The sequence below is a fragment of the Python bivittatus genome, unplaced genomic scaffold (genome assembly GCF_059951505.1).
Source record: "Python bivittatus isolate LINGU-HERP-01145 unplaced genomic scaffold, Pbiv_v1 ctg000700_np1212, whole genome shotgun sequence".
Classification (NCBI taxonomy): domain Eukaryota; kingdom Metazoa; phylum Chordata; class Lepidosauria; order Squamata; family Pythonidae; genus Python; species Python bivittatus.
In genome coordinates, this window is record NW_028277098.1 from 54,827,981 (window position 1) to 54,847,141 (window position 19,161).

General features: G+C 40.1%; 2 protein-coding genes across 3 annotated transcripts in view; both read left to right on the forward strand.

Moving 5' to 3' along the window:
- Positions 1-3,627: 3,627 nt before the first annotated feature.
- On the forward strand, positions 3,628-9,912 carry RPL10A (ribosomal protein L10a). Of its 2 annotated transcripts, XM_007426578.4 has the most exons (6): positions 3,628-3,779; positions 4,446-4,520; positions 5,331-5,411; positions 5,815-5,963; positions 8,370-8,542; positions 9,690-9,912. In XM_007426578.4, the coding sequence occupies exons 1-6, from the start codon at positions 3,775-3,777 to the stop codon at positions 9,858-9,860; spliced, it is 654 nt and encodes a 217-aa protein (XP_007426640.1). In that variant the 5' UTR covers positions 3,628-3,774; the 3' UTR covers positions 9,861-9,912. The 2 variants fall into 2 exon arrangements, with proteins under 2 accessions (XP_007426640.1, XP_088009846.1); XM_088153720.1 differs by lacking the exon at positions 3,628-3,779 and having other exon boundaries at positions 4,432-4,520.
- A 4,919-nt stretch (positions 9,913-14,831) lies between these two features.
- LOC103059318 (uncharacterized) overlaps positions 14,832-19,161 on the forward strand; it is a 31,338-nt gene continuing 27,008 nt past the window's right edge. Inside the window, exon 1 of the mRNA XM_025165643.1 lies at positions 14,832-15,022. The gene's annotated coding sequence lies outside the window, so the exon portion shown is untranslated. The remainder of the gene's footprint in view (positions 15,023-19,161) is intronic.

The window sequence follows — 19,161 nt, forward strand, 5'->3', positions numbered from 1 at the left end:
AGGACGTCTCCAACCTCATTATTATATTGCAACAACACCTGCTCTATTATTCACATTGTACTACTGAATATAAGCTCCTCTTACACAATTCATTTACATTTTAATCTGCTTGGGAACCATCAGAACTTTTTCAAAATAATTTCATTTGCAGTATCTGTTTGTGAAGTACATTAGTCCCATCTAGCAAGGTTCTTTAACTAACCTAAGCTTGAGGAATAACCCCCTCTGCAATTATCTGTCCAATGTTTGAAATATTTCTTTGTAAGTAATATGGCAGCAAATAAACAAACCAATTAAGAGTTTAGATATATGTGCAAATCTCCACACCTGTGCGTGCTGCAATATAAGAGGTTGTATCCGCATCTTTTATGCTGAAGGCTATTGTAAAGAGCATTTGAATCACTTGTTGACTTCTTATTGGGTGGTCATCAGAATGGCTGTTGAGAACCCAACTAGGCCACAAGCTCTGTCTTTTTTGGCTGGTGGTTTTCTCGTGTCTTATCAGTTGGGAGTAGCACAGGTCTTGAAAGACCTGGCACCACATGAAATTGTTTATCAAGTTTTATGTTGTTCAGGTGGAGCACATGTAGGTGAAGCATCAGCCTGTGACTGTATTGGTTCAATTGATATACCAGGATAAATAGCCCATGGGCTGTAAGTTGCATGTAGTCTCTGGTAGCCTCCCATATTTTTACCACAGCCCTGTACTGCCATTCCTCTGTTCCTAGAGATTCTGCTGAGTACTTAAGAGGTTGTAGAAGACCATATTGCACAATGGAAGATAAAAGGATAAGTGCTGGAAAGAGGTTGCAGATGATTGTGACAGAAAATATTATACATGCAAATGAGAGCTACTACGTCCGTTAGATATATGGGATTTCTAGCAAAACAAAGATCAAAATGAAAGCATATAGCAAAATATGCAAAAGGAATTCAAGGATGGGAGTGAAGATTCAGCAGGAGATTGTGGTAGTTTTACTGCTTTTTCTCCACCTGTCCCAGTTTTTTGGTTTTTTCTCAGTTTGAAAGAAGAAAAACGGAAAATATTAGATGTGTATAAAAATCTATCTTGCTCTGTGTGTGCCTGTGCCCCCGTGCACATTGAACAGGGAGAGAGAGAAAAGTATGGAAACTCAGCCCCATAGTATTTATGCCTATCCTAGCCACAGCCAGGTCAGCTGCTTTAGAACTTCAATGCTCAGCCAGTGCCTGAGTACTGTAGTAACAATCCCTTTGGGAATTGCTTTTCCTTTCCCATTCAAGATATACAACCATACAGCATCACACTTCTAACTTGCCCTGAAAGGCACTGATGTACTGGCAGTAAAAATTGACTCTGACTATAATGGAGAACTAAAAGTTCTGGTCATCAGTTTGGGTTAGGAATAAGTGCCATTTGGCACAACAGATTTTAGAAAACATCCAAAACCCTGTTATTACAGAATTATTGCTCAATAGTCAAGATAGACACCACACTGGTTTTGACAGTATGGGGTGGGGGCGGGGTGGGGGGGGGAAGGCTAGGTGCACTCACCAAGGGAAAAGCCAGCAAAAGGAAAACATTTATATGAAGAATCAGGAGATACAGTGTTGGTACTACTGGAAAGGGAAGATGATCCTGCATTTTTGATTATCTGCCATTAAGTCAGTGTGTCAGTTCTTAGTGACCACATAGATTTTCTTCATGAATATCTGTCCCCAACTTGATATTTCAGGTCTTCTAACGGTGTACCCATCATCACTGTAACTGAGTCCATCCACCTTGCTGCTGATTATCCTCTTCTTCTCGTTCCTTCCACCTTTCCCAGCATTATAGCCTTCTCCTTTAGGGTGTGATATGCAAGATGACCCTGCATACCACACACTAATCCTTATCTTTCTTCATGAATATTGTTTTCTCTTTTAGGCTGAAAACACATCTTTACATGTCCTGCTGCAATACAGCACTTCTTCCTATGTCTCCAACTGTTGGATTTGTGCTCATCTACCCATCCACTTCAAGGGAGGGATTCTGACGTGGGCAAAGCAATTCAACACATCGGAACTAATGCAGCCTTTTAAAGCTGGTTTGCCCACAAATGCTACTTGGGATGTATGAAATTGCAATATGGCAGAATATATTCATGTGCAAAATGTAGGCAAGGGAACTTGGTATATATAGTGCTAACAGGACTAGCTATGTACAGAAATCACTCCCTTCTGACTGGAAGGGGACCTGTTACATTGCCTGCCTACCTAGTTCCTCCTACAGTACTCTGGTAAATGTTGTGCATTAGGCAGCACATTAGCATAAACAGAGCTGAACTTTTCTTCCATGATCTAAGTGCCGCTTTGGAACCTCAGTGGCCTTATCAAAGTCGAGGGAAATTAGCTTTATTTTAGAAGAGGTGGCTAATTTAATCTCTAGGGCCATAGGTTTATGCAACAATGAGACTACCATTATCTGATCATATTGCAGTACAAATTAATATGCTGGATATGAAGAAGGCAGAGTGCTATATGCAAATCTGGGCTGCTAGTACGTCAGTGCACGGTGACACTTGGGATGATTGGTTCAACTGATTATCTAATATGTCCTCCTTATATATGTAGTCATAAATTTGCTGTGCATTATAGTTACTATCGTTTAAATTATTATTTATGTAACTGCTGCATGTTATTAACCCTAAAGAAAAATGCTTTAATCTCTCCTTCCTGGTGTGAGCAAACAAGCAGGATTGTGAGACCAGGCTTGTGGAAGAACATTGTCATGGGTGCATAAAGGTATTTGGGGCTGACCCTGGGGAAGATATGAAAGAGCTGTTCAAGAGGAAGCAGGAGCTAAGGAGGGAAGAGAAGAAATTACAGTCCAGAGATTGAAAAGAAAGCAAGCAAGAAACATCCTTGATTTGTTTAGTGTAAGATCAGGCAGAAAGAAACTTGGAGAGGCTTTCAAGATTCTGTTATTGCACCCTACAACAATAAAGTAGCATTCCTAGAATCCCAGTAGTGCCGTTTCTTGACCCAGCCTATCTTGAAGGGCTGGTATCAATCTTGAAAGCCTCTCCGAGCCTCTCTGTAAAGAAAGAGAAAAAGAACTGTTCTAAAGGCCCTTCTTTCGTTATCTCGAGCCTGCGGAACGAGACAGCCTGTTCCACGATGAGGGGCCTTGCCCGAGAAGACCTGCCTTCGCGCCCTCCCTCGACCTGATGCATGAATGCCACGGGCGCTTCTTGTAACTCAGCTGCGGAGGAGGGCGAAGAGGAGAAGCATCAGAGCCTGGCGAATCCGCTCCAGATGTGCCTGGGGCCAATATCGCCAGAATGCGACAGAACGAATTGTTGAATGAGGGAGGGATTTGATCTTCTCCGGGGATTACGCTTGTGAGCGTAATGAATAGCCGCTTATTCTGCTATCTCCTGTGACCTATTCCAGAATCCATCCAAACTCTTCAATTACGGGCATCAGAGAAGGACCCGTTTCTTAATTCACTGATAGCCTTCGCGACGCTCCGATTGCAACGATCCAAAACCATCCTCAAAGGCGCCGCAAACTCCGGACCAAGGGACAACGCTATTCGGCTACGCACTTCCTTTCAATCGAAAATGACACGTCACTCGCTAAGCGCCACCTCCTGACGGCCCCGATTAAGCCTCAGACGGGAAGAAACCCCGCCCCGAGCCCGAAGCTGCTGAAGTCACGAGGCTGCCTGATTGCGCGTCTCGCGAGAGTAGGCGCTGTAACACCGGCGGAAGTGGGAGCCTTGTCCTTTTTCCGGTTAAGTGGGACGCCAACATGAGGTAGGTCTAGATAGAGTTCTGAGGCCTTAAGTAAAATCCGCCGCCATCCTTGCTCTCGGGGTTCAGTTGGGTAGCTTTGAATGGGGGTCGCGGATGGCGAGCGAGTGGGGCAGGAGCGCGGGGCAGAAACGCACGTTGTTTTTCTACGTGCCCATCTTAACCGTCAGTCTTGAGGATTAAGTATCCCTGAGTGTTATTCGCACCCCCATGATTCAGATCTTAGATCGCGATCCAAGGCTGTTTTCTGCCGAGCTGCCTTCCATTGAAGCGGGCTGCTCCGGTAGGTGATTAATTCAGCAACCAAAGAGCAGTTTTAAGGCGGTCCCCTTCCCCCTGCAATGGAATCGGGCCCGAGTGTGTTCTGTATTGAAGTTGCATAGCTTGTCTTGGACGACGTGGTTCTTTTGGGTAGCGGAATTACACAGCAGTGATTTTTCTGTGTGGTTGCTACTAGTCCTGGATATTTAAAAACAAGCATGATTTGTCTTCGTGACACTACTCTCCTTCAATACGAATGAAAATGAGGAGCCATATCAAAGGGAAACTGCTGTGTAAATAGCATAATTGGGGGGTGTTGCTTCTCTTTGAACCCAAAAACATTCATGTACATTGCTGGAATCTGTAAGTCTATAGGGGTTTAAATTGGGATATTATGTTTTTTCACAGCAGCAAAGTCTCCCGTGATACACTGTACGAAGCTGTGAAGGAAGTCCTTCAAGGAAGTCAGGCAAAGCCACGCAAGTAAGAAGCTTTCAGTGGACCTGTTAAATAAAGTTAATTTGAGTAAAGCACACACCAGAGTTTGCTACAGCTGTAGTGTGCATGTCACTGCCTTGTATAACAGAGAGAGTGAGGTTAGCAGTTGGCAAAGCTCCTCTGCAGTTGGAAGAAAAAAGGAGCTGCATCTGATCATGGTGTGGAATGTTTGGGAAACTGTATGAATGAGAAGGCAGAGTAACAGGAGTTGGAATCAGCAAGGTTACTGTAACATCCTGAACCTTTTGGAAAAACAGTAGGCCTTAGTCCTCCAAGAAGCAAATTGTCATTCCATGTTGGAAAGTTCACTATAGCAATATAAGACAGTAGTTGAACTACCTCTCTTTTGGAAGTGTCAAAATCAGTTTCAGCTGCGAAGTTTGGTAAATATTACAAATATTCAACTTTGTTTTCCTGTAGGAGAACAAAATAGTGTTTTTACATTTTTAAACAGAAAGCTATTTTTTGGTTAGATTTTGGAGAAAAGTTCTGTAAGCTTGCATAATGAAAACATTGTTTGCAGCAATTCATAGAGGGAATAATTTGCTCAATTAGTACTGATTTGTTCGTGGCTGAATGTTTTTCTTTAGAAAGTAAAGTTCACCTTAAATTGAAATGATCATGTATTCAGTGCCCTCTAGATGTTTCGGAGTTCAAATCCAATTAACTTCAGTCATAAACATGTAATCTGTGTAGGTTGTAATCCAGAACCTCTGGAGGTCATCTGGTCGCTTTCTCCTAACGTACTCAATTCTCAATTTTTACCCAAATATGTACTCTGTTTTCTTTATCTAGGTTCTTGGAGACTGTGGAGTTGCAGATCAGTCTGAAAAACTATGACCCGCAAAAGGACAAGCGTTTTTCTGGCACTGTCAGGTTTGGCACTGTTCCTGTACCACCCAGCCTTCTGCTTGCACCCTTCTCCCTGTTAGAAGTCTTTGAATTTGGTCTACATTCATACAGCCTGTTGGCTGCTAAAGTCTGTGGCAGCTGGGTGCAATGCTGAATTGCCAGGGTAGTTCAGTTCACCTCACTGTATGAAGTGGGTATGGCTGGACGGACCCCTACCCTGGGTCTTAAAACATGAGGGGAGGTGTGGTGAGGCTCTTTTGCTGATCCTGCCGATCATTTTTAAGAAGCCAGAGGTAGATCCTGGTCGGCAAAGACATACTAGCTGGCTGGTAAGGTTTGTCAGCACCAGTTTTGAATGTTCTTTTGCCATTTTGTATAACTTTGTTGATAGGAGGTGGCTATTATGATAACCTCTTTACTCTCCCAGGCTCAAGTCTGCTCCAAGACCCAAATTCTCTGTCTGTGTCCTGGGGGATCAGCAGCATTGTGATGAAGCCAAAGCCGTTGACATCCCACACATGGATATAGAGGCCCTTAAAAAACTGAATAAGAACAAGAAGTTAGTGAAGAAGCTAGGTGAGCAAAATAACAGGATTTCTGAAATGTTGACCTTGGATAAAACCCAATTATCTCTTTGTGGTCCATACTATGTTAGATGCACTGCAGTTTTACATTCTTGTGGCTAATAAAATAGTGAAAAACAGCATGGTATAGTCACCCCCCCAAAAAAAACCTGCAAATGAAGATAAAGCAGAGGTACAAAATCTGAGTCCTTGGGGTTGAAAAGGGATGGAGCTAGAGATATTTTGGTAATGTGGCAAATGGGTAAGCAAATTAAGCATTGTGGTTGTGCAGGACTTTGGATTTAGTTCTAGGTAATGTGTGAATGCTGTACCTCACTCTTTAAAGGAGTTTTTTGGGGTGATGGGTCTTCCCTCAGCAGTTGGTTCTTGATCTTATGAAGAGATGTGGTTGACTTAAAAAGTTGTAGACAGGTGCTAACTTTCCCCGTTCTCCGAAGCACTTTTATGAAATCAGATTTGAAGTGCTGCATAGTCTTATTAAAATCAGGCTTACTAATACCAAGTATATTTAGTTTTATTTACATCTAAATGAACCTTTATCCTTGGTGTTGTTACCTTTGTGCCACATAAAGTGGCTGGGTTTGATCCATGTTCTGCAAACTCTGTTGCATCCCTGATCTCAAATAATTTTGTATCCTAACAATTGTGCTGTTTGTTAATTGCTTTCCAATTATGTTATGCTGTAGGAGTTTTCCTGCAAATACATGTTACTATTTCCAGCACTCATTTTAATAGCCTCAATAAGTAGCCCTGTCTACTGGCCTTTAGGAGGTTATTTAAAACCAAATTATACTGGAGAATATTTTCTTAATTTGGATGACTTAATCTATTGAGCCATTTTTATTATTTCATTATCTTTCATTTGTTATTTATGTTGGTAATCTATATGTTTAAATTGTTCATTGCAAGCTGCTGAGAGATGATCGATTGTTGTGAGATATGAACCCAATAAATATTAATTGGCTTTTAAAATATTGTATTAGAATATGGTTTGAATATGTACATGAACAATATCCATATCTTCTATTCCCCCAAAGTATAAAGACACTCCTTTATGCAAGTGACATAGCCTTCTAGCATAGTGCAACTTGTATCCACAGTTCTAAATTTCTTTTGTCATATATGCTGATGGATTTGGAACTGCTTACATGACTGTTTCTGTGGCAGTAGTTGTGGAATATCATTATCTACCAAGACATGTTCCTTCCTGTTTGATGATCAAGGTTCTGTACATTCTAGACCAGTGGTTCTTATTTTTAAAACAAAAATTAGTACAAAAAGAAGGGAAAAAAATACATATAAAATACATAAAACTGGTTTAACAAAAAAGTGAAAAAAATGCAACAGAGAAAAAAGTGTTAATATATCAATTTCAATTCTATATATGCTTATCTAATACAAATATTATTCAAGTACATATATATTTCTAATAGATTTATATGACTATCATGTTTTTTAACCTACTGTATCTTGTATAAATGAGTCCCATATTTCATTATACGTGTTCATACAGAATCTACGTCTATAGACAATCCGCTCATAAGTAGCAAGTGCAATCAATCTTCAATCCATTGAATAAATGAGGCCATACATTTATCTTTCCAATGCTGCATTATCAGTCTTCTGGCCATAGTAAGGGCACAGGGAATCCATTTATGTTGTCCAGATGTCAAATTCCATGTACTAGGTATATAGTTCAAAAGAATATTACCCTCTGAAATTTTAAGTTTTGTCACACAATCATGTTTATATAGCCCACTATTTTCTCCCAAAACTTAATAAGTATAGGGCATTGTAAAAATGTTTGCTTTAAAGAGGCATTGTCCTTATTACATCTCCAACAAAATGCTGTTTTTGACAAAGAGACCAGTGGTTCTTAAACTGGGATAATTACTCCCAAGGGAGTATTGGGCACATCCTGAGGGTAATGAAGCAATTTGTAATTGCTTATTTGTGAATTGAGGATCCAGTTTGGGACTGCTGCTGAGATGCTTTTGTAAAACAACAATCTCTTTTTTTGTGGGGGTAATGATACTGTCCAAGACCAGGAAGAGAGGTAATTGGGTCAAACAGTTTTAAGAACCACTGTTCCAGATCATGTTTTAGGAACACACATGAGCTTGTAAGCAAGCACTGAGAATTTTTTATGTTGGCTCCCAACTGAACAAAATGCAGTGATTCTGAGGGCACGTTGAATCTCTTTTGTGCCTGAGAGAAGCACACTTGAAATGTTCCTGGGCATGCGGAATACGCTTTCTTTTTTTGGAAAGATATGTATAACTAGAGACTATATATACGCATGAGTCCAGATTGTTGCATTCCATATTGTTAACCCTGTTTGCAAATACTTGAGATGAGCCTTGAGTGTTCTCAGTGCCATGTATTTTTTTTTATACAGCCAAGAAATATGATGCTTTCCTGGCCTCTGAGTCCCTGATCAAGCAAATTCCTCGAATCCTGGGGCCAGGACTGAACAAGGCTGGCAAGTTCCCTTCTCTCCTCACTCACAATGAGAACATGGTGGGCAAAGTAGATGAAGTGAAATCCACAATCAAGTTTCAAATGAAAAAGGTATTTTTTAATTCCTTAAATTTGGCAGTGGGTATCTTTATTGGAAAATTAATTTCTAGTATAGATAGTCTCCAGGTTAAGAATGCCCAATTTACAGATGACCCATCGTTAAGAACAGAGCCTATTGTATCAAAATTTGAGTTAAATACACAATGATTTGGGTTAAATATGCAATGGTTCAAGTTAATTACACAATACTACTTATATGGTATTATACAGTAATACTCTTCTGGCTTACATACAAATTTGGCTTAAGGACAGATCTTGGGAACAGAACTCATTCTTAAACTGGGGACTACCCGTGTTCTCTAAAGTAAAGCAGGCCTCAAGAAAATTATCTATCTGAAGAGCTGAATAGGGAAAATATATTTACTTGTGTCTATTGAAGTGGGTTTTCTCTACAAAAATCAGTGAAGTGTAGGAAGAAGGCAAAAGCAACATGAAATTGATTTACCTAATTTGTAAAAGGAACCCAACAGTTCGAAAACTCATGTGAGTAGATAAATGGGTACTCTCACTCCGGTGGGAAGAAAAATGCTGGAGGCGCCTTGCAAAAAGGAGTCGGGAGCAGTTGCCGGTAAGCGCGAAACCGTGCTTGCCAGAAAAGGGCGCAAAGCAACGGAAACCCCGCCTCCTGCGCTCACCAGCTGGGCTCTGCTCTAGGAAGGAGGCACTGGCAAGCCACTTCCGAAACACCTTGCCTTGAAAACTGCAAAGGACTTGTCCAAAGCAGTCACTGCAGAGTCGGTAACAACTGAGTGCAGATTAAAAAAAAAAAAAAAGTTATTTGATTCCCAGAAACACTGCAGTTGTTTTCCTGAAGGAGTTTATATCCTTTCCCCAGTTTCAGCCATTTGCATCTTTCCAGTTCTGTGGAAAATTGTACATCCTGGCCCTACCAACCTGAGATTGTTTTTGCTGATGCAAAATAAAGAAATGGAGAAGCCTGGCAAATCCTGGGCCAACACCAATGTACTGTCCTCAGTTAGGCAAGACCTTACTCTCATGTTGATACTAACCTGTAATTAGTCACTTTTCCAAAGGTCACGCTACTGAGCTTTAATGGCTTGTCAGATTATCTTCCTTGGTTTCTCTTCCTCTTCCCCTGCTGTCACAACAGATTGAGTATTTTCTTGTATTCTTCCAGGTGCTGTGTCTTGCTGTGGCAGTTGGTCATGTGAAGATGACTGAAGATGAATTGGTCTACAACATTCATTTGGCAGTCAACTTCCTTGTATCTTTGCTGAAGAAAAATTGGCAAAATGTGCGTGCCTTGTACATCAAAAGCACCATGGGGAAACCCCAGCGCCTGTATTAATGACAATATAGATATATATATTTCAGCTAACAATACAGTTCTTTTTAGCTAACTTATGAGTGTGTGAGTTTTGATTTTTATAATATCATAGTACATGGAATTCCTTAATATTTAACTCTTTCTCTTAAACTGAGAACTGTTCAATGCGTGTGGTGTCACGTTCAAACATGATAAACTGGACTTCAGAAAATTCTGGCCTATTATGAACTGGTATACAGTACTTTCTAAAGCATATTTTGCTCTCCCCTAAGTGAAGGAATATGTAGTTTCATGTGTCCAAACTAGAAATCATATTATTTCTGTCATAAGCAGAAAAGCAAACTGGGTGTGTTACTGGATTAGAACAAGCATAGCTCCCTTTTTGGAACATTATGCTAAAGAATGTCTGGATTCTTCAGCATTTTTGTTACCCGAGAATCAGTAAGTAGCAGAATATGGATTGTGCTCATGGCTTGTTTGTGGTAAACCAAGAGTGCAGAATGTGAGAGTGAGCAGTTCCCCAAATCTGAAATGCCAGAATAGGGAGTTGTTTCTTTGAAACAGTCATGCTTGTAGGAAATAGTAATTCCTTAAAAATCAGGCTACTGAGGGTAGTTGGGAGTAATTACAGAATTTACTTCAGTTTTTGAACTTGAACAAACTGTTTGCTTCAATTTGTGAAAGAATATAATTTCAATCTGTCAAATCCATTCATTGACTTCTCTCTATTTAAGAGTACAACTTTTCAAATACTTGAGAAATGAGATGACTCAGAAAAAGGCTCAAGCTTTAATAGTAGGGACACTGCTTCATACTAACTTGGTTTGTGCATAAAGCTAACAATAAGTTTTTCATTTAGCGTGGAGATAGGAAATCTTTTGATGGTCACAGTCAATACTTAACAATTTTGGAAGGGACAAAATGAACAGGTTGCAAAGTAGGTAGAAATACACGTGGGTGGGGGAAGAGTTAAGCCTTATATATCTGTTTCACCACTTCTCATCTCAAAGGGGTAGGAAACTTAGTAGAGCCACAGAAAAGGGCTTGGAGGGCTCATGCAGCCCCAGTCTTCAAGTTTAGCATGAGACGCAAAGCAATTCACCACAGTTGGTGCAAAGCACGGTTGTAAAAAATTCCTGGCTTTTATGAGGTATGAATGCAAACTGAATCGCCTGAAAATAATTTTTCTAGACTGATCTTCTCAAGGGGTAGTTTTGCATATGAAGCATATGCTAATTTAACTAAATTATGACCTGTTTTTTTGCAGGAAAATATTTTTACCATTTTTCTATTGCAGCTGAGATATTGCTCAAGCTGATGGGACCAGTTTTCTTTTGCAATTGCAGTAAAGAGCAACCTCCCAATTCTTTGGTTCTCCCTACTCCAGTAAGTAATTCACTGGAGGAGGAGATAAATGTCTTGATACTTTACCATTAGCAGGGATAGAATAAGATCACAAAGCATTGGCATCAGTTTGCCATATTAGAGCATACTTTGACTTAGAAACTTCTTTTGCACAGAAAAAAATGTAATTGGCAAATACCTAAAAAATGAGCATATTGTTTACTAGCATCATAGGTGACAATTTCCTATATGCAAGGATTATATTGCAGACCTATCAAAATGCACCTGGCTGCATTTTATCATATCTTACTGAACGAAGTCGGCTGTTACAGAATGATCTGTCTCGTCATTTAGGGGGAAAGAACCCTGCACTTTATGTGGGTGAAGTTGGGGAGTGCAAGATATTCTGAGCATGAAACAACTATTGAGCTCAAACCAAAACATCTGAGGGTCTTCTGAGCTAGCTGTACTGGAGTCATTTCAAACTTGTTTCAAGTGTTCTGGCTTTTGCAAGTGCTCAAATGTCCCAAGAAGCAGATGGTATGTTTTCAGTGTCCCCTAGATAAGGTAAGGCATTTTGCATAGCAACTATGATAAAAGTCTGTGGTTCCAAATTTCCTAAAAACCTGGTGTCTCATATCCATATTGTGGTTATGGATGTATTGGTACTTGGGAACCTGAGAATGATTATCTGGATTGCTTGCTTTTACAATGCAGGACCTACTAATTCTAAAAATCACTCAGTCAAAACTGTATTTTCTACATGTCATTGAGATATGGGTTGTTACAACAAAATGGGTCTTTATATTGCCCACAGTTATATTAAAAACAAATGTCTCTAAAATCTGCTTTTTTTAGAAATGGAGCTGGTATTTACAGATAGAATAATTAGAAAAGAATCTGAAAAAGCACTGTATCTTAAATACAAAGAAAACTACAAGGGAAACATTTATAATCTTCAGAATTCAGTTGTGTCATTTTAGTTTGGAGATCTTGTAAAATTGCATACCACCGGAGCACAGAATGTAATGGGAAATGGAAGAGTTATAAATACTAGTTTTACGTGCCTTGGGCCTGATACATTATTCTGCTAACTGTAAAGAACTAAGCTTTAGTCTAATTTGCAGAAATGCTCTGTTTAGTGACAGCAGATGGCAACATCTAGCTGATCTTGGCTGATACTGAAGAAACAAGTTCAAATCAGGTTAGTAGTTGGGTGAGAAGCCATCAGGAAAGCTCACGGTTGTAGGCTAGATTGGGAAGCTGAATAAACACTCTGTAAGGAGACACTGGCAAAAGACATGTTGGCAAAAAAAAAAAAAAGTACATTCTGACAAAGTCACCAAGTTAAGTTTGATTTTGGTGTTTCATAACTTAGCAACAACCAAGTTAATTTAAAAGTTCCCTTTTTGCAATAGAACAAACTGTCTTCCAATCTAGCCCTTGCAGATGGATTGAGACTGCAACTCCCGGCTATTCATGACCCCTTGGTCTTATTTCCAAAGCCCACTGCAAGAGTTCATTTCAAAATTATGATGAGAGATACGGTTTTCCTGCAGTCATTTGCTCCACAGATGTCTCAGAAAAAATGAGAAAGAAAAATACGTTGTGAAAGGGAAAGGAGAAAAAAAGCAAGCACGAGAAAGGTACATTGGGTGCTTAAAAGTTTATGAACCTTTTTGAATTTTCAACATTTCTGCATAAATGTGACCTAAAACCTCTCTATACAAGTCCTAAAACTAGATAAAGAGACCCAGCTTTGAATAATTTTCCTCAATAAATAAATGAACAAGAATAATGTTTTTGACTCATTTGTTTAATTGGGTTCTCTTTATATAGTTTTAGGACTTGTGTAGAGAACGAATCATGTTTTAGGTCATAATTATGCAGAAAAGTTGAAAATTCAAAAGGGTTCACAAACTTAAGCATCACTGTAATAATGTGTTCTGCATTTTTGGCTCTGGCCCTACCCACTGTTTGCGTCAAACCCACCTACATAGCTGCCCCCCAGAGATGATTCCTGCGGAAATGCTTGAGAGAGAAAAGTACACTTGGTCCTGGCTAAAAATCATGAGATAAATAACTTTTGCACTGTCTGCAATGTTCCAGTTAGTGATAAGGTCCCAGTTGATTTTATGAGCATATCAAATGTCATAAATTTAAATCAAACTATATGATTACAGAGAACTTCAGAAAACTTCCTATTATTATCCTCGTGGTGCATCTCAGTGGAATTCATGTCAACAATGTGGAGATCAATGTATATATTTCAAGTATAGTTCATACTTCTAACCTAAAGCACACAGTGGTAAGCTTCACCACTGATAGAAATGGCAGCAGCATGAGAAAATTTCAGGATTCTGAAAGAAAGGCAGACAAGTCATCCCGATTTGCTGAGATGATTTTGGGAGGACTTTTCACCTGAGCAAAGAGCAGTTTTTGAAGAGCCTGAAGTGTTGAGTGTGTGACATCTGGGAACCAGTGAAGTACCCAGACATCACTGCAGCTTAAGTCTGATTAAAAGCAGCAAAGCTACTTTAAGGAAAGATTGAAATAGTACAAGGAACTTTGTTGGAAGCAGTAGAAGCCTTGTGGCTGTCACTCAGTGCCAATGAAATTAGGTCAGGAAATGGGCATTTGATATTTTGTTCCTTGCAGAAAAATGCTGGGATCGACACACCATGAATGTTATATAATTTCCTTTGTACTGGAGCTGCCTGTGGATTGTCACAAGAAAAGAGGAAAACTGCTTGCTTATTAATTATATCTCGTATCAACCTTTCCCAGCTGTTTTGGAAATACATCTCCAGTTATTCCCAGCTAGTATGCCATGTCAGAATGGGAGCTGTAGTTTAACCAATTTTGAGAGCACCAGGGTGGGAGAGGCTATCTGCATAAAATTTGCATATCATTGCAGCAGTACTTCTGATTTTAAAAGTTCCAACAATATATTTCTGTTTGGATTCTGCACACATGTATCACAGAAGCAGGCACTGTCTTAGAAGAAGCATTCTCATCTATGTGAATGAGAAAAAGAAATAATGCTTCTCCTAAGACAGCACGTTTCCATCCCAGTCTTTGCTAGTTCTGCATTTCTTTATTTTTTAATCTGCTGCCAAGTTAATCTTCATTTATCGACTAAACATTGTGGCCTCATTCAGCGAATGCTCAGAGGCACTCATATATTTTAGGAATGGGCTGTAACGTTCTAGCAGGTTTGAGTTGGGTCTTTTGTTGAGCATGACTTAATTGGGACTCAGTTAAGCCCTGATTGAGGTTACTGGGTGAACAGCAGCAGTTGAGATATCTCAAATGATGTTGATGTGATTCCAAAAATGATAAGCTTCTAGAAACAACAGTAATGTTCTTTACAGGTCTCCTTTCATGGTATTTCCAGCCTTGGCAAACTATTCTCTCCTTTGAGCAGCAGGGTGGAATTCCTTTCTGCAACATGAGGCAGGGTTAACTTTTTGTTCAAGGTTAACCTCTGTTAGCATACAGCCAGAAAGAGCTAGACCATCATAAATAGGCAGTGTTTACAAGACAGCCGTCATCCCTCGTATAAACAAGGGGCTTCTCCGGCTGCAGTAAAAGTGCATTCCTAAGAGGCAAAGCCTAGCTAATGCTGTAGAGCGTCTGCCTCCAAGCAGGAGGAGCAGCCCAAGGACCTGGTCTTCAGAAGCCAGTGGCTTTGTTTAGAGGCAGAGCAGAAACTGCTGTTGCTGTTTAACTTCAGTATCTCCAGAGAAAGAGGAAGACCCTTTCTCAGAGCATTCCTCTTCCCTCAAGCTTACACTTTTGACTCTCTTTGCTTGACGACACTCCAAATTCTGTTTAGGGTAAGTCAGTTATTTAAATGTTTGATATACGAGTGGGGAAGGCAGTGCAGAAAGAAAGAAAAATCAACAGCACTGTCTCTCTTGCTCTCTTGTAATTCATTTAAAGGAGTTTTGAAATAAAGAATAACTTTCTCCAAGAGATAGTGTTGTGCCAATTAAAAGTTGTCTTTAAGATGATTAAAGAATACTTTTAAATATGCCAGCTAAGTACATACATGATGAGGCCTGAGGGGAAAGAGTGACTATGAGCAGAAAAAGGTGTCCAAAGATTGTTGTTGTGCAAAGCAAAATACCAAATATTAGATATCTAAGTGTTCCTGTTCTGCTTTCCTTCCTTTCCTGTGATTTAATTGCTTTTATTGGTGAGCGTATTTTTATGCACTTTGGATTTAAATGGCAAGTTGTATGGCACCTTCCAAACAATATGGTAAAATTACTTTCAATAACAAATGTCTCTTTCGGATTGTCTAGAAATCTCTGTGCATAACTTTGAAGGAAAAAAAAAGATGGATATAGTCCAATCCATTTTAATCACTTTTTGCCGCTTTCACTGAACTTGTATGATGATACAAATGCAGATTATGTCTGTAGTCAAAAGGAAGTCAGAATTGTTCCAATTCTGGGAACAATGGGTTGACTTGGGACGAACTCAAGCGGGTAAGAGGTTTATACAGGAAGAGATCTCTGGGGACTGAAAAGCATAATTTGATGGTGGTAATAATAAATCCCTGAATTAAGCCATTACTTCTTTATCATATTCCTTACTTTGAGGGTTAGCACTTGGGAGCCTGGACTAAGAGCCCAGACAGCAAGAAGCTAAAAGAGAAGTTCTCCAGTATTTAGTAGCCCCTCCCTTGCTGCTTCTGGTTTGCCTCATGCAGACTGGATTTTAATTGGTCTGGATTACAGCTGCTTTCCGTGGGACAGGTTTAAAAGAGACAATGCTCCCAGTAGCTTCTCTGTTACAATGATAATAAACAGGCTGTGAGAAGGAGCAAACCTGAACAGGTACTTGGTACTCTCAGAAAACAGGAATGCCCCATTGACGGTGGTGGTGGTAATGCAGCTCAGAAATACCTTCTGCGGCCTTGCCCCCTCGCCTTTGTTTTTCCCACCTGGGACCCTGAAAAGAAAGACGGGCCTGCAGGTAAGTCAAGGCAATAGTCAGTTACTTCATGGTGGGTCAGAAGCTCTTAAAAGAGTAAATGGTACTTTCAGGGATCCTGAAAATTGTTTTAAGAAAACAAGTGAAAACGCTGAATGAAGCACAGAGGTACTATATGGATTCTGTGCGTGTGCTGATATAAGGGTTACAGTATTCTCAGCACACAGTTGCTCATATATGGTTTCTGTTTCTTTGAATGCATGGCTAACATTGGATTTTATTAGCTCAGCTCCACCACTGCCAGTGCTGATACAAGACTTTGGCTTTCAGGACACATCGTCCATCCAGGGAAAAAGACACATCTGAATGTGCATATAATTAAATACATGTAATAAATCAGGATGTATATCCATTCCAGTATCTTTACTTTTTGGTTATGTGTAACTTTTGGAAGGCATTAAAGATCTGTTTTTTTCCTCAGGCATTGGGTCTGGGAGTGATATGACCCATTGCATGAAATTCTTTCTTAGCACTTTGGGTTTGGGTTTTACTGTTTGGATTATGCTTTATATTTTGCTCTATTATGGGCTTTTTATTGATTTTCCTGTTACAGGTAGTCCTCAGCTTATGTCCATTCATTCAGCGACCATTCAAACTTGCAACAGTGCTGAACAAGGGGGACTTAAGATTGGTCCTCAGAGTTCCGGCCATCACAGCATCCCCGTGGTCACATGATTGCAATTTCTGACATTCCCTGCCAGCTTTCCACAAGCAAAGTCAACAGAGAAGCTGGCAGGAAGTTGGAAGTCACAGTCAATGTGATGTCCTCGCTTAATGATGGCAACTGGGACTGCCAGAACTGCTGTCGCTAAGTGGTGTGGTCATGCAACATCACACTTTACGACTGCATCACTTAGCAATGGCAATTCTGGTCCCAATTGCCATCGTAAACCAAGGACTACCTGTACTGATCATATATACCTCCCTGAGCTATGCGCTGAGTAGGGCAACTATGTAAATAGATTAGAGAGAGACAGAGGGAGAGAGAGAGTCTCTTTGCAGTTGAGCTTGACTTTGCATGACTTCATGGATGCCTCTGTGTTGCTTTTCTCAGCAACAATATGGAAATAATTTAGCATTGTCTTCTTCCAGTTTTTTTTTTTTTTTACTTCTCAGTTTAATCTGAAGCCATAGGAGTTCCTGTTGGTCTCCCATCCAAGTGCTAACTGTCCTTGCTCAGATTCTCTCAAATCAACCAAGGTCAGTTCGGTGCTGCTGCCACCTGCTGTGACGCTGTGACTATTTGGCTACAGGGACAAAAATTAAGATGGTGATGGCTGTCTGTGTTGTGTCTCATAGCTTATGAGTTGTTAAACTATGCAGCAGATGGGAGGAATGAAATGAAAATATTTTCTTCTTATGAAATAAACATGATTTTTCCTCACAAACTAACCTGTTTTTTTAAAAATGTATTTATTCCCAACTACCCTAGCCCTTTCATTTTGTCTTAAAGTGCATTTTCCCATTTCCCTGTAGCCCTTTCTTCATCTGCCTTCTGCATTCCTGTGTTTGAACTCCTATTTCATCTGGCTTCTGTATTTATCTGATTGCTTAAGCACTACGGCGTTTCTTCTGCATTTTCAAGACTCCAAAACTGTGTCTGCGCATGATGACCTGATTTGCATGTCAAGCTGCTGCCCTGTAATAAATTGCCATGTAGGGAAACTATCATGGTGAGCAGTTTTGGACAGCTTCCAGGTGATGGCAGTTTTGTGTGGGAGGCCCTAAATCTCTCTCTTTTCTCCATGGTCAGTGCTGAACTGAATGTAGCCAGCAAAGCAGTTCAACAGTCTAGCTCACTGAATCCATCTAGCCATCAGTGTACGTGAAGTACTGAATTGATTGATTTATATTCCTCCACTTGGAAGCATTTAGCAAATATGCCCATAAAGTAATAGTGTTTCCATATGCTTCCTTGTCTCCTCTTGGTTCTTTTGCCCATTCTTCTCCTAAACAAAACAAGTATATCAATAGAAACTTTTTGCATTTGCAGTAAGTGCAAATCTGCTACCTATTAGGAAACGATGTTCTATACAAAATAGACCATTCCACCTAGTCCCTCATTTGTCTGTACTTATTGGCAACCCTGCCTGGAAATGCCAACCTGGGACCTTCCACAGATAAAGCAGATATTGTACCACTCAACTAAAGTCACTGCCTCTGAAAAGAACAAGGCCCGATGGAACAGATGAATAAAATCTCAAATGGGATGCAAGAGAAAAAAATCCACTGACAAAGTCTGATGGCAGATTTGAAGATATCAGTGCTGAAAATCAAATTCATACATGCACGTGATGCCTGACATTTAAACAGGGATCAAATATCTGGAGGAAAAGGATTGCACGTGTATGAAGTTATAAACAGTGAAAGGGTATTAATTGACTGGTTTGTCCATGGTTTAGGTGTTAGCTGGGAATGTGGGCTCAGTTAATGTCTGTTCTGCCAAATTGTCTAAAAGAGAGACAGAGTAATCCCAACCTCCCTGGCCTTCTAGTGGAGGTGGAGGCGACAGAGGACCCCTACCAGTGGTTTGGAGGAAGGGGGCTGTAACCACTCCAGGGACCCCCATTATTCTCCCAGAAATTGTGCTGTTTGAAGGATGGAGGTGGGGCAACTTTAGATCCAATGAATCTAATGGCTGTGTTCACATAAACTGAGCTGAATCAGTCCCCTTTGCTGTACTCCATTTCTTTCTGTATCTCAAAGCTATTGGGGTAAAAATCTTGGTCATGGCATGAGCTGTCTGGACTGCAGATCACTATTTTCCGCAGTTCTTCCCCAGCTTGCTTAGGGAAGTTTTATTCAGATTCTGTTCCCTACCTCTTTGTTTCATTACCAAACATAAATATTAGTTTTACAGTTTTGCAAGAGGGGGGAAAATGAGGCAGAATATTAGTGACAAGGGAGGCTGCTAGTAAAAGGGCAAACAAAAGCTGCACAAAAATGTATTTTGCCTCCTGGAGTAGTCTCTTAG